General features: G+C 41.1%; 1 protein-coding gene across 1 annotated transcript in view; it reads left to right on the top strand.

The window, feature by feature from the left end:
• Positions 1 to 14,140, top strand: part of LOC135205441 (mitogen-activated protein kinase kinase kinase 4-like) — a 95,572-nt gene that overhangs the window by 56,020 nt on the left and 25,412 nt on the right. The window contains exons 6-7 of the mRNA XM_064236030.1: positions 2,328 to 2,513; positions 6,864 to 6,989. Coding sequence (XP_064092100.1) covers positions 2,328 to 2,513; positions 6,864 to 6,989 — 312 coding nt within the window. The remainder of the gene's footprint in view (positions 1 to 2,327; positions 2,514 to 6,863; positions 6,990 to 14,140) is intronic.

The raw sequence follows: 14,140 nt of genomic DNA, 5'->3' as shown, positions 1-14,140 counted from the left end.
CAACACATTTTTTACAAATGCATCTCTTATGGAGAAATGCCCCAGTGCACATGTATATTTTATGTTCTAAGCTTCGACGTTGACAAAGGCGTCCCGCTAGGAGGCAGCACACGAGAGCCAAAGTAATGTAGGCCTAGAGGTGGTTGGCCTACTGAGGGGGCTGGAGGGGGGGGCGACGAGCAGCCAAAAAATGCGAGAGTAAGCCATCCAAAGCCGCCATCTTGTTATATTCAAAATATATAAATTAAAGGAAGCAGAAGGCATATCCTCCTCCCTCCTGGAAAGGACATTATATTCTGGGGGAGAGGGGGCTATATTAAACATATTCTCACCCTGTGCAACTCCCAATACTTCCAATGACGAATCAATGGAAGAAAAGGAAGGAGACATCGGTACAACCAACACAGAGGGAATGCTTCTGGAAGAAGGGGTTGCTTAACTGTCCAAATGACAAGCAAAAACGCCTCCCAAGAAGGACAAGTAGATACTCTATGATGCTCCCTCTTCATGTAGAATGCCCTCCACTGCGACACAGGCCAGGAATGACATTCTGGGCACAGATTAGTGATGGTACCAAAATTAGATCGGCACCTACCTCATGTAGTATTGGGATCTGTAATGGTAGCAGCCAAAAACCTGGAGCACAGAAATCCCAAATGCTTGGGCATATGTGTTGATGAGGCCTAGAAGAATTGGAGGACTCCATGATAATCCACAAGGCACACACACAAACACACTGAATCAAAGAAATCACAGGCAAACAAAGCAGCCAGCTTAGGAAGGAGATCGCAAGCAACTACTCTCCAAGGCTGTCAAAGAAAGACTGATGTGTCACGGGGTACTATGCCTGGTCAGTGACCAACTTCCACCTCGTATACAATCTTTGATTGTTTCTAACCAGTTTCTAGCTGGCACAAAGAGAATATCCTATTGTTAAAACCAAAGGTTTGTTAGCTATGGAAAATACAAATGAAAAAATTTGTCATATTTCAACAATTGTTGCTGACCGTATAGGAACCACTGATTCACTGTCCAGCTTACACATGCAATGGATAGGTCTGCTGAGGGAAATACTGTTGGCCCCTAAAGGAAGGGGGTTTATGTCCACTGGCAACATTAATAGAGGTATGTTTAGGAATTAACATACTGCCTGCAAAAGTGTGCTGAGGCATGATAAAGTAACAAAATACTTGAACACTAGCGCAATTGAGGGAATCACAGTAAAAATGGAAATGATAAAAATCCTAGGCAAGCAAAAATGGTATGCTGTTATGAACAGCTGAGGCGGAAACGGAGAACTGAAAGTGACTGTTAGTATGTGAAAACTGAATGTCCCTTATTTTGTACTGGCAAAAACAGCTCAATACAGTATTTACAGAGCAAAGCAGAAACAAAGCAACAAAATCAAGGGAATCACACAAATGATGGGCGTATTTTAAATTTGAAGAAACCCAACTCCCACCGTAACAAAGTGGCAGAGAGCCCATCACTAACCAAAATGCAAAAAGATGGTAAATAAGCAATATGTATGCACTCAACACTGGTCATGACACATCTGCATGAAGCAGATTACACACCTCACTAGCAAGAAGACCCAAGTATGTACTGATGGTCATTCAGCCTATGTATTTCCTGCCATTGAGCACTGACAACAAAATGACTTGATGACCACTGCCCATATCCTTCTCCCCAACATCCTTATCATGAGTAAGCCAGAATGCATGCACTGTTCACAAAACCAGTCAACACATGCACAGTATTGAGTTAGTTCGCCTAGATTAGCAGAGGTTACTCCCACATCAAGGCATTAGGTCTTTGCTTAGTACTTATTGTTAAGCTATTCACACAGTTAGCTAGTACTGAACAAAAAAAATGGAGAAGAGAGTGATTGGTGTAATTAATTATACTGTTTTGAACAAATTAAAGTAATTTTTTACTTACTCAGGATCTTGATTTGACTGTTAGGGGTTGTGGGTGAAATGCTAAGACACTTTCATATCCTTTAAACCAGTAAGAAAATTTGCATAATAATAAGTATATGACTTAAGTCTTTTTATTAATTTTGCTCTATAAATTTTTTGAGAATTGGTCATTGAGTCTTGAAGCATTATTATGCAGTTTTATATGTGGTCAGTTTTTTATTATTATCTTTTTTTTATGTTCATTCATATGTACTTCAAAATTCTTATTAGTATATATGTCCTTGTCTGTAGAATACTGATGTTATGTTAAAACTTTCTTGTATTTTTCCATGAATTATATTTTCATCTACCTTTTTCTTATTTTTCCATGAATTATATTTTCATCTACCTTTTTCTTATGCACAGGTTGATTCCAAGTCCCGATATATGAGTGTATCATGTCGTAAACTAAGTGAAGATGATGGGTATGAACTTTCACTGTCTAGTCGTAAAATCTCAACTGCTGAGCTTCCTCAGGACCGTGTTAGCTATTTTCACCAGTTACAAAGTATGGTTAAAAGTGGCACTCAAGAAGTTATCACTCAGAGGCAGGTAAGGTATTCTATATAATTTTTTTTTATTTGGAATGTGATGCAAATATGTAATATTGGGGGGTGGGGGGGGGGGGGGGGGGGTGGAATTTGAGGCAAATATTTTTGTATTGGACAACACTTAAATTCTAGTACTACTATATGACTAATGTTTAATCCTGTTGTACTCATTTATTACTTTACAGTAGAGCTGGAACATTTTTAGATAAAGAAAGAAGTGTCAAAGTTTTGTCATTCAGCTTCCAGGTAGTTTGATACTGTTGTACTGCTTAGTATTTATTATTCAGCTATAAAATCAGAGCGTTTTTAGAAAACCTAGAATTATCAGCAAAAGTTTTGTCACTCAAATTTCAGTTACATTGTTAGAGGGAGTGGTGTATGCACGATAGTTTTGTATTTACTACTCATATAGGACCTTAAGTAAAGAATTATCTTTTGAGGGAAATTTAAGATTTGTTTGTTCATATGCGAACAAACCCTTGGTCTTAACAATAATTTCTAGCGCCTAGCTGGATCTGGTTAAATTGCAGATGAAAGCAAGGAATCTTGTGAGGTCTGGCAACACGTGCTTATATCGGGTGAAAAGTGGTCAAGAACCATGCATCTACGCGATATGACCTTGGGAAGCGGGTGGGGGTCAGACTCCGTAAGTGTGGGGTATACGATAAAAGGACCATGTGCGACATTAGCCATTACTTCCAGGTAAACTTGGGGTGAAGACAGTTACTCCAGAGAAACATGCCCTCAGTATGTACCAGATACTTTGAGAATGAGTATCATGAAGCTGATGAGGAGGAATGGCCTCATCCTATCCAGCTGATAAACATGCCCCATTACAATGATGGGTCTAACAATTGCACATGGCAAGATATAGGAGTTGCTTCATGCAGAAAAAATAAGGAGAACATGTTCTGAGACTAGTAGAAAGCTGTAGATTAAATTCAAATATAATTAAGATGAAGAGAATGTACCTCATACATCCTGTTCTTGACCTGGGAGAGTCTTCCTGTGAAACATATGATTAACAATGAAGGGTCAAAAGAAGGAACCAAAATGAAATATTGTTCTTTGGGACAAAGATGTTCTTAGCTGAGGGCCTGATTATTCTGAGGATAAACCTTTATGGCTCTGATCAGGAAAGGGAATTGGTCCTTGTTAGAAGGCAGTGAGCCATTGATAGGTAAGGCATTTGGGAAATTTAAGAAACGCACACTAGTAGTTCCAATCATTACTTAAATATACTTTGCTGAAGGAAAGCAAAGGCATTTGAATGACCATGACCAGGAAAAGGTGCTCCTATATATTATTCACATCAAGCAGTGAACTTTGTGCACTTTCCTGGTAAAGCCAGTTGGCAGGGGATTAGCAAGCTGTTGCACTAGAAGGGGCTACAACATCTGAAAAGCCATTCTCTTCGATAAACTGGACAGCCTCCAAATGTGAAGAAAAGGCAGTTATGGATGGTTGTGGAATAAATAGAAATACAGCTGCTTTAGAAGGCTCCTTCCTAGGAGGGACAAGGTGTTGTCAGCAGGGAAGTCCAGAGATCATTCCTGGTGAAGTTAAAAGGGACTGATGAAATTTGCTGCATCCTTGATTTTGACCATTATCTGATGTAAAAGGCTAAACAGAGTAAACATCCAGGAAGTTTAATTTTTTGACATGATATTTGACTGGAAACAGATTTTTGGTGGCCTGAAATTGAAGGGCAAAAAGTCTTTGAAACCTGAAAAGTTGTATCTGATCTTAGTTTAGGCAGCTTAACTGTGCTGGCCCCAGTTCGGCTGTCAAATATATTCTGAAGTACATGATATGGACCTTAGAATATGCTGAAGTTTATTTAGAACCTCTGTTGAGAGCATTTATTTGGATATTAATGAATTACCTCTCGATTTGCAAAGGGAGGAGTAGGGTCTGTGGTATTTGTTCCGAGTCTGTTCTGCCCTCAGTAACCCTTCCATCAGTGTTTTACAAGACTAGTGACTGTCAGAGACATAGTGTTCCCAGGTTATCTACATTCCAGTATCATCTAAGCCTTATCAAATTAGATTAAGTGTGCAAGTTGACGACATCTTTCTGATGAGGTAAAAGATCTAGGAAGTTAACCATACTTATAGCCTGTCTTGGATCAAACATAAAATTTCCCTGTGCTTAAAATCCTTGGTAAAGAGCACTCCAAGAGCAGAGTTCAAGTCCAAATTCCTCGAACATGATGCTGTTCATAAAGGTCACATGAAGCTATTTCCATGTGGTTTGAAGTCAGAAAATCTTAGGTGTGCTGTAATCCAAAAAGATGATTTTTTGAAAATTTAGTCAAATTACCATATTTGCTGGCATATAATATGCACCTTCGCATAAGAAGCATGCCCATTTTACAAAGATATTTTGTGGAAAAAAAAAAAAAACAATTTTAGTTTGTTTCATTACATTTATTGATAGATATTTTAAAGTGATTGTGTAGTGAAAAATGGATGATTCTAGTTTAAATTTTATGTTATAGGAGTGCCTTTTTGGTTTTTTTAGCCATGGGTTTGGACTATGAAATTTACCGTAAGTGAACATTACTTTATGGGGCGACTCTGTATGAAATTTACCAAAAATAAATAGTATTACTTTTGGGAAACCACTCCCAAACTTACCTCCTTATATATGTGTTAAACCAACAGGCCACCATGGTGCCACTATGATTTTTTTTACATCCACTTATTGCAAATGGTTGTCAGGTGGATGAATTTTATTTTATTTATTTATTTATTTTTGTAGAGAATAAATAAATGTTTCCTAAAGGTAAAACAATCCTTTTATAATGTAAGACATGTCAGTGGGTTATGTGTGCTTGGGAAGAACGTACAGTGAGATGATGTGAACTTCCCTTACAGATTAAAAGTTTGTGATAACAGACTGTTTACTATAATAATTAGACTTGATTTTCACTGTTTTATTATCAGCTAACAATTTTTGTGCCTACCCAGTATGCCCACTGACGGCTAGGCTAGGCGTAGCCTTCAGCACTCAGTCTCCCATCTGTAATACGGCCGCAATGAACGCAGGGCAGTTTTTTTATACATTTTTTAATAAAAATAGTACATCTAATTTGCAAGCAAATATGGTACCTGACTGTACCTCTGTATTTTCTTAAAAGTTTATAGCATTTTTACCATTTGAATTTCTTTATTATTAGCAAGTTTTTTTTTAGGGAAGATTGCAATTGTCCGCCATTAAAATTTTCCCTGAAATCCTGAACACACACATTATGAAAGAATAAAACATTACAAAGTTCCCAGACGTATGAAAAGATACATAGCAATATAAATGTCACTACAAATGTTTCCAAATTATCTTGAAAAATGAAAGTAAAACACTAAACCAAAGTAAGGGGTCCTGTCTCTCTGAAGGGGCAATACTCTCTTAGGAGACATACCAGCCTATCACACTTAACGCCAGCGATGACGATGCAGAGGAAAAGTCGTATCTACTGAAAAAGCATCTGTCCCAAGGAAGGTCAACACGGCAAACAAGGAAGGCTTGTCAAAAATCACGTTTACATCCACGGAACTTCTGGTCTGAATAAAAAGAAACAAAGTGCTGGCTACAATAAAAAAAACTGGCTTTGTAAAGGAGAGCAAAGTGATACACCACTCTCCAAGGCGGTAAAAGAAAGACTGGAGCATCACGGGGTTCCGAGCTTGGTCGATGACTAACATCTGCCTCGTATGTGCATGAGTTACCAGTTGCCACAGATTCCTTGTTTTACAATCTTTGATTGTTTGTAACCGGTTTCCAGCTTGTGCTAGAAGATTATCTTATTGTTAAGACCGAAGGTTTGTTAGCCATGAAAAATACAAATTGATTAAAAATTTGTCATTTTTCTAACTTTGTGTAGCAATGTGTTATTTATTCTTGTCTCAATGGCTGTTGAAACCACATCACATGTCTCCAATAAAGGTTTTGTCTTTATGTCACCATATTCCCAACAACTGACAGAGTATAGGTGGTATAGTTTATTTTATTTTACAGGATGCTGGACAGGTGAAGGATCCAGTAAACCAACTGTTAGAACCTCCCAGGAATGTTCCTATATTATATGCAAAACTTTTGTGATGTTACTATTTTGTTAAAAACCATACCTTCTCATTCTGCTTAGGTGCTGTTACTATTTTGTTAAAAACCATACCTTCTCGTTCTGCTTAGGTGCTGTACAGAAGAAACTTTTAACAGTTTTACATTGTTTATCGCAGTGTCCATGTTTCATGAAAACCTTGTGTATTTGATACAATTTTGTTAGAAGGAAATGTATATTTATTTGTTTCTCATTTCTTGTTGTTGATGAATGCATTTTATTGTTTTGCAGAGGAGTGAAGAAGAAGTTCTTTATCATCAGGAGCTGCATGAAATGCTTTGGCTTGAATTACAGGCATGGCATGTAAATTTGGATTCAAATATGTATGATATACATCTCATTGCTCAGAGACAAGAGGTATTTATTGTTTATAATGATGTACTTTTATACTAAAGATAATTTTTAGTTGTTACCTGTTTAGTGTATGCTTTTAGTAAGTTTTATGCAAAGAAAATCTTTAAGATTTATTTATTTTATATATTGATTGATGGGAAATGCATATTGGTATTCTCATCAATGGAAAGCTGGTCTTACCTGAGCTGTATTAGGAAATCCATTTAAATGTAGATACTTTTGGGATGCTTAATTATAATTTTTAAGGAAAATGGGAAACTTGGCTCTTGAATTGATGAACATTATTTTGTTCATGAAACTTACCTGTCAGATATATATATAACTGTATTTCTGAAGTCCGACAGAATTTTAAAAACTTCCGACACACGCAGTGGTCGGCCAGGTGGTTAGTACCCATTCCCGCCGCTGGGAGGCGGGTATCAGGAACCATTCCCATTTTCTATTCATAATTTTTCTGTCGCTGGTGCTGAAAACACCTGTTTTCAGTACCTCCGTCTTAGGATTTTGGAAACTTCATTGCCGCTAAGTATCCTAATTGTCTTTTGATTTATTTACTTGGATTTGTGGCTAGGCATACGCTATCTTAAATTGATTTGAATTTGATTCATTTTTTGCATAGAATATCTGAATCTAGTTAGGCTAGTTTCAGACGGGGTTGTCTGCAAAGATAGGGTGTGGCTACCGAAAGCTTCGGTAGATCCGCACTTGGTATGTACGAGGGGTATGGGTCTTGCTTCTTTGTTGAGATTTGTCATGTAAGGAGTGGTGAGACTTTGTCTATTCGTAAGGAAGACGTATGATTCGTATGTACGCAATTAATCAGTAAACATGTCTAATTCCGTAAGGAAGACGTATGATTCGTATGTACGCAATTAATCAGTAACAAAAGTCAGGGTAGTGAACTTCTAACCTTCCTGTAGACTTTATTTTGCCTAACCCTGTAGTATGGCCTACGGGCTATGAATATGTCTACGAGAGGTGCTCGCTCTCCTTCATTGCTGTGAAGTGCTACTTCTGTAATTGTTACTCCTAACCCTTCGGGCCCTAAGCAGTGTCTGTAGAGGAATTACCCTTTCTCTGATACTCTTTCGATTCGTATCTTAGAATCGAAAGTGCTTGCTTTAGAGAGTAAAAGTGAAGTGCAGAAGTGCAGTGATACCCCTTGTGTAGTGGAGGGTGCGTCAGATCGGCCTCGTTTCGCCTCTAGGCCGGGACCTCTGCTTGACTCCCAGGACCCGGGGAGGGAGCATGTCGAAAGCCTAAGGAGGGTTACAAGGAACCCCCACCGATCTGGCGTGCCTTCGGCAGTTTCTGATGAAAATCCCCAGACTGCCAAAGTGCGTGCGCGTGCACGAATCCTGAAAGATTGCTTCTCGTCCTCCGAAGCGTCCTCCCCATGCAGGGGTTGGAGCTTTCGGAAGGACTCGCGCCCTCTAAATAGAAGCTTTATAGAAGAGGACGCTTCACGTCCTCTCTCTCTCTCTCTCGTTATGCGTTTCAGTGAGAAGTAAGAAGGCGAACGTCGCCTGAACTCGTGTCCGTCTTTCCACCGAGAAATACGTAAAAGAAGTCATAGTAGCAGGAAGCTTTTGAGAGCGGACGCCCGGGACGCTCGGATGGACTCCAGGCGCGCGCGGGTGCACGCCAAGTGCGCGCCAGTGGACGCCGAGCGCGCTCCAGTGGACGCCGAGCGCGCGCCAGTGGACGCCGAGCGTGCACCAGCGCACGCCAGGTGTGTCGCCTGGCTGAACGTTTCTGTTGAACTCTTCAAGCTCTTGTTTCAGATATGGGCCTAAAGAATGTTTACCTCTACCTCCGGTGATACCTTCTACCTCACCTGCAAAGAATGTGAAGTAGGCAGTGCTTCGGAGGAAGTTTAAAGTGAACAGACAACTTCTTCTTCGAAACCCAGCAAGACATCGGGTTTCGTGAATTCAAGAGGTCTCTGTCAATTAATATTGCTTTTCGCATAGGTGGATGGAGTTAAGAAAAGCTCAAGGGAAGATCTCGTTTGCTCTACCGCAACCTTTGCCATTCGGCCAATAAATTTAAGTTGCCACTACCGCAGTCAAGACTTTGCGATAAGGCAGTTACGGGTTATGTAAGTCTCGATCCTGCACGTCAGGACTCTCGGCAACGTTCAGTGGGATTCTTGCAAAGGCACTCATCAAAAGGACGCTTTTCAGGAAAGAGCAAGACAGGACTTCCTTTGCCATACTGCCAATAAATTGTAAGCTTTAGCAGGCATTAGTTGTGATACGGGAGAGGAAGCTGGTTGGAGAGTTTCTTCCTCTTCCCAGGATAATTTTGCAAGCTTTTTAGCCCATCTGAAAGGGTTTTTCAGATGATATTTATTTTTGTTAGTTTCTAGTCGGGACTACGCTGCCGATTGAACATCGTCGTTCTACCTGCCGTAAGCCCAGTCTCTTAACAGGATTCTTGCCCTTCCTCGTTTGAGACGGGAATCGAAAAAATAAATGCTTGACTCCCTGGATTACGTTTTGTCAATTCAGTGACTTTCCCCCATTGACAATAATACTTTCGTTTTGTCAAGTAAGTGGGTATCCCCTCATTGACAAAATATCTCTTTGTCCCGTAAATGGGTTAGTTCTCATTGACAAAACATCTCATTAACTTGATATTGCGTAAGCGAATAAGCTCTTTTTGACAAGATTCGGAAGAGCTCTCATTCGTCATTCGCAGACTCGTACAAGAAAAATAGACTTGTAGACTACGTCAATGAACGCTTATGTCCAGTAACATAAGAAGCTTGAGCTGACTGCGTCGATTCTCGTAAGTTTTGTTCATGAAACTTGCCTGTCAGATATGTATGTAGCTGTATTTCCGAATTCAGCTATATATATGTCTGCCAGGTAAGTATGAACAAACTTTATTGTGATATAATTTCATATTTTGCCTTGCGTTATTTTACTTCTGGTTGGTTCAAGTCATATACGCTTGCTGTAGTTACCTCTTCGGATGGCAACCGAGAGGTCTATTGTTTATTTTAAGGACATTTAATCGTTACTCCCTGCAGCCTTCCAGGAGTTTCCGATTTATCTTTTACCGTTGTATGGTAGTGTTCTGACGACACAAACGCATCTATATATTTAGCGTTTTCTGTTTCGCTTAAATATACCAGCTGAGAGTCTTTCGCTCAAAAATAACGGACCTATTTCTTCGTAGAATAGGGTAGCTGGCAACCCAGACATAAAGTTAAGAGACGACGTTCGTAAGCTGCTGGCTGCTGCTGTCACGCTGTGTGTGTCTTCCAGTCCAACCGAGCCAGTAACAGATCGGGCGCTGTCATGCGCCGTAGGTTACGTCTCTCTCTCCTGCGGGATTGACTGACTAACCGTATCTCTGTGCTGGCGGTTACGTCTCTCCTGCGGGATTGACTGACTAACTGTAACTCTGCCCTACAATCACGGACTTTAGCCTAAGATTGAGGGGATTTCTTACGTGAATGAATAAACGTTGCATTCGTTTGCCTTACTATGTTCAACAGAGTTATCTCTCAATCCTTTCGGTGCTCGTTACCGCACGGTATAGAAACTACGAGTCTACCGCAACATTGTACTTTTATATGCTCTCCTGCTTAGGCAAAGCGCAGCCTTATTAGGGAAGTAAGCATACTCGGGAGGGAATGGATGAGCTTGCTGGGGACCATTTCCTTCCTGAAGAAGTTTGTTTCCCCGAATAGACTGCAATTCAGACCACAGTTTTTTCCTACCGGGAAACTGAAATATTATTCAAGATCTAGGAATGATTCTGAACATCTCTCAGTGCGTTATCACCTGAGGTGATAGAAAGAAGGTGCCGGACATCTGGATAGGGTTTCAGATGTCCTGGATCTTAATCTGAAAGAAGTAAAAGCGATTCGGTAGTCCCTCCAGTCCTTGTAACGAGTTTTGGGAAACCAGTGGTCCAGATCAACTCTGATATTCCACAGCTCTCATATCTTAAGAAGTATCTTCTCTCGGTCCCTGTTCGAGTTTACGAGAAAGCCTATTATAACAACAGGCGTAGAATGTAACGATCCTCTAGAGGTTCGTTACCGGATTGCGAAAGTCCGTACGAATCGTCTCGATCGACGGCAGCAACTATTGACTTCCGAGTGGAATCTTTCTTTAGAAGTAAGTTGAGAGTTGTGTGGAGACTTTAGGGACGCCCTTTCATTCTTCTCTTCGATATGTTGAGGACGAAGAGGCTTCTTCTTCTCTGCTCCCTTATTCTCGATCCGGGATCGGTACCATTAAACGCCATCCTATGATATTGAACGGGGATGGATATTTAGTCTGTCTTTTCCCTTTTTTCAATCGCTTAGGAAATGTAATAAGAGGATTTATGACGTCACAGGGAGCGACAATGACGCTGATCGCCCCATGTTGGCCTTCAGGATCCTGGATTCACAGAGGTCACATACTTCCTAGTTCACTTTCCAAGGACCTTTTCCGAGAGAGTCGGTCTACTCTAACTCGAAAGGTACCTATAACCTCTCCGCTTTGAGTCTTGACTACGTTCAGGCTATCGAGATGTTGACAGGAATAAGATTACCGTCTTCCATTTCCGTCTGAAGAATGGGATAAGCTGGCAGTCACAACTATTAAAGAATACGCAAATATGTTGTGACGGCCTTTGGGCTCAGAGATTTGCGTCTGTCAAACAACAAAGCCCTTCACGATCTTTTGAGTTCTGTGGAATCTCGAACCTCGCTCACCATCTACTTTTTGTCTCACCTGTTTTCTCGGAGTCAGACACTCGTGCGAGATCAGGCGACATATAGTAGCCCTGAGTTTCTTGTTGACGAAGTCAGTTGCGTTTATACACCCCCGATGATCGTGTAACATGAGACCAGGTTGGACTGTCAGGCATTCTTCCTTCGGGACTGAATCGCCTTTTTGCTCCTCGCTCCTTTCTCCTGGCACCAGAAGCTCGAGTCAGGAGTTGCTTCGCTGACGACGTTGGGTTGCGTTGATACACCCCCAAGGTTTGCTTAGATTGAATCGACCAGGCAGTCCAGACACTCATCCTTCAGCGAGGAATAGTGCCTTATGGTCTTCAGGGTACAGCCTTGCTGTCCTTGATTCGTCTGACTGGTCCAACTGGTCCGGTCACCTGACTTTAGTACAGACGGACTGACTGTGCATGTCCAGATCGAAGCTTTCAATATGGAACTTAGACGTAGTCTGAAGTTCTTGATGTCAAAGCATTCGAACCTCTCCTACCTGTTAACTTCTTGCATGTGATCAGGAAGGCCTTCTTCTAACCACCCTAGATACGACAAGGGGGTTAGTGAGATTTTATTTTAAGCCATCGTCACAAGTTTTGGCTTTTAGAGAACACAAGACGGTGTGCTCTCTAACCCTTCCGTTGTGGCCTAAGAATGGTAACCCGTTTTGTCCGTGGGCCAGGAGTGCTTGGAAGCAAGGATGGCACAAGTTAGTGGCGGGAGCCAGAGAGAGTCCTGTGCCCTGTCGGGTCTCTCAAGTTTTATCTACATAAAACTCAAGAAAGTCGAAGTCAATCGGGCAATCTGCAGTGTTCCGAAAAAGACCAGACTTGCCCATATCGAAGAACAGCCTGGCTTTAGTGTTAAGGAGTTCGTTTCAAAAATGCTCCTTCATTGTGTTTGCACAAAGATTTGAAATCTTTTATCTGAATGCTCACGAGGTGAGGGCGCGGCCTCGGAAGCATTTCAACAGAGCATGGCACTCAGCAACATCCTGAGTACCATGTTTTAGCGAAGCAACTCTGTGTTCACTTCACACTCCCTGCGAGATGTGAAGATGGCATATGAGATCTGCTGCTCGCTAGGGCCATACGTGTCTGCAGACACAATCTTGGGGGCAAGAAGTACCACTCATCCTATCCTGTAGAAAATGGTTAGGAAGAGCTCTTAATTTAGTTGTTGAGTCGCCGACAACGGCGACTTCTTAACTCTTAAGCCTTAGTTAACACACCTTAACTTTGGCTAGGTTGGTCAGGTGGTGATATATATATTTATATATATATATATTTATTTTACTTCTTAGCCCTCATGGTATCGGGTCAATATGGTCTAGTCACGTCGTGGTCTCGCGCCCCTGTTGACAGATCATCTGGGAGTGCACCAGCTATATAGGTCTCTACCTCGCTGGCAACTCTAGTAGCACAAGCAGACTTACGTGGCAGTAACCACGAAGCCAGCTATGCTAACAGGTGGAACCAAGATGTAAATCATCTGCATGCATTTGTTTCCCAAAATCCTTCTATTCTGTCCCTTCCCACCTCCAAAGGTGGGATTCAGCTATATATATATCTGACAGGTAAGTTTCATGAACAAAATGATATTGTTATGATACAATAAAGTTTGTTCATACTTACCTGGCAGATATATATAATCAAGTACCCACCCACCTCCCCTCAGGGGACAGTGGAAATAAAAATTATGAATAGAAAATGGGAATGGTTCCTGATACCCGCCTCCCAGCGGCGGGAATGGGTACTAACCACCTGGCCGACCACTGCGTGTGTCGGAAGTTTTTAAAATTCTGTCGGACTTCAGAAAATACAGTTATATATATATCTGCCAGGTAAGTATGAACAAACTTTATTGTATCATAACAATATCATTTTTATACAATAAAATGCTTTTGTTGACAAAGCCTTTGATCATGAAATAGCATTACTCACTGTGAATGGTTCCAAGATCTTGCAAGGCAAACACCCACAGTGCACATTCCCAGCTCACACTCGACTGGCCTGGAAGGCAAAGCTTCATTCCTCCATGTCAGCCACCATCTTGGAGAGTGTGGGGGAGGGGAGAGCACTGGAAATATATGGATTTGTAGAAAAATGTTAAACTGTCAGAATGTATTTGTTTGGAACCCATTAATCATAAAATAGAATCACAATTCATGAAGAAGGAATATGAGTAAGAGCCATGGAAGAGATTATACTATAGCTGGTTCACTTGAGGTAGATTCTTGGGTTAGTCCTATGCCTGCGAGATGTTTATTTGGCGGCTGCTGATTGGCTAGTACCAAGAGGAAGTCAGCTCCCAGCCAATCAGCTGCCGCCAAATAAATGTCTGGCAGGCATAGTACCTACCCAAGAATCTACCTTAAGTAAACCAGCTATAGTATAATCTCCTCTTCCATGGCTCTTACTCA

The sequence above is a fragment of the Macrobrachium nipponense genome, chromosome 24 (assembly GCF_015104395.2).
Source record: "Macrobrachium nipponense isolate FS-2020 chromosome 24, ASM1510439v2, whole genome shotgun sequence".
In the NCBI taxonomy this organism is placed as follows: domain Eukaryota; kingdom Metazoa; phylum Arthropoda; class Malacostraca; order Decapoda; family Palaemonidae; genus Macrobrachium; species Macrobrachium nipponense.
The sequence above is the reverse complement of the archived record's forward strand: the minus strand, read 5'-3'. Positions and strand labels throughout refer to the sequence as shown.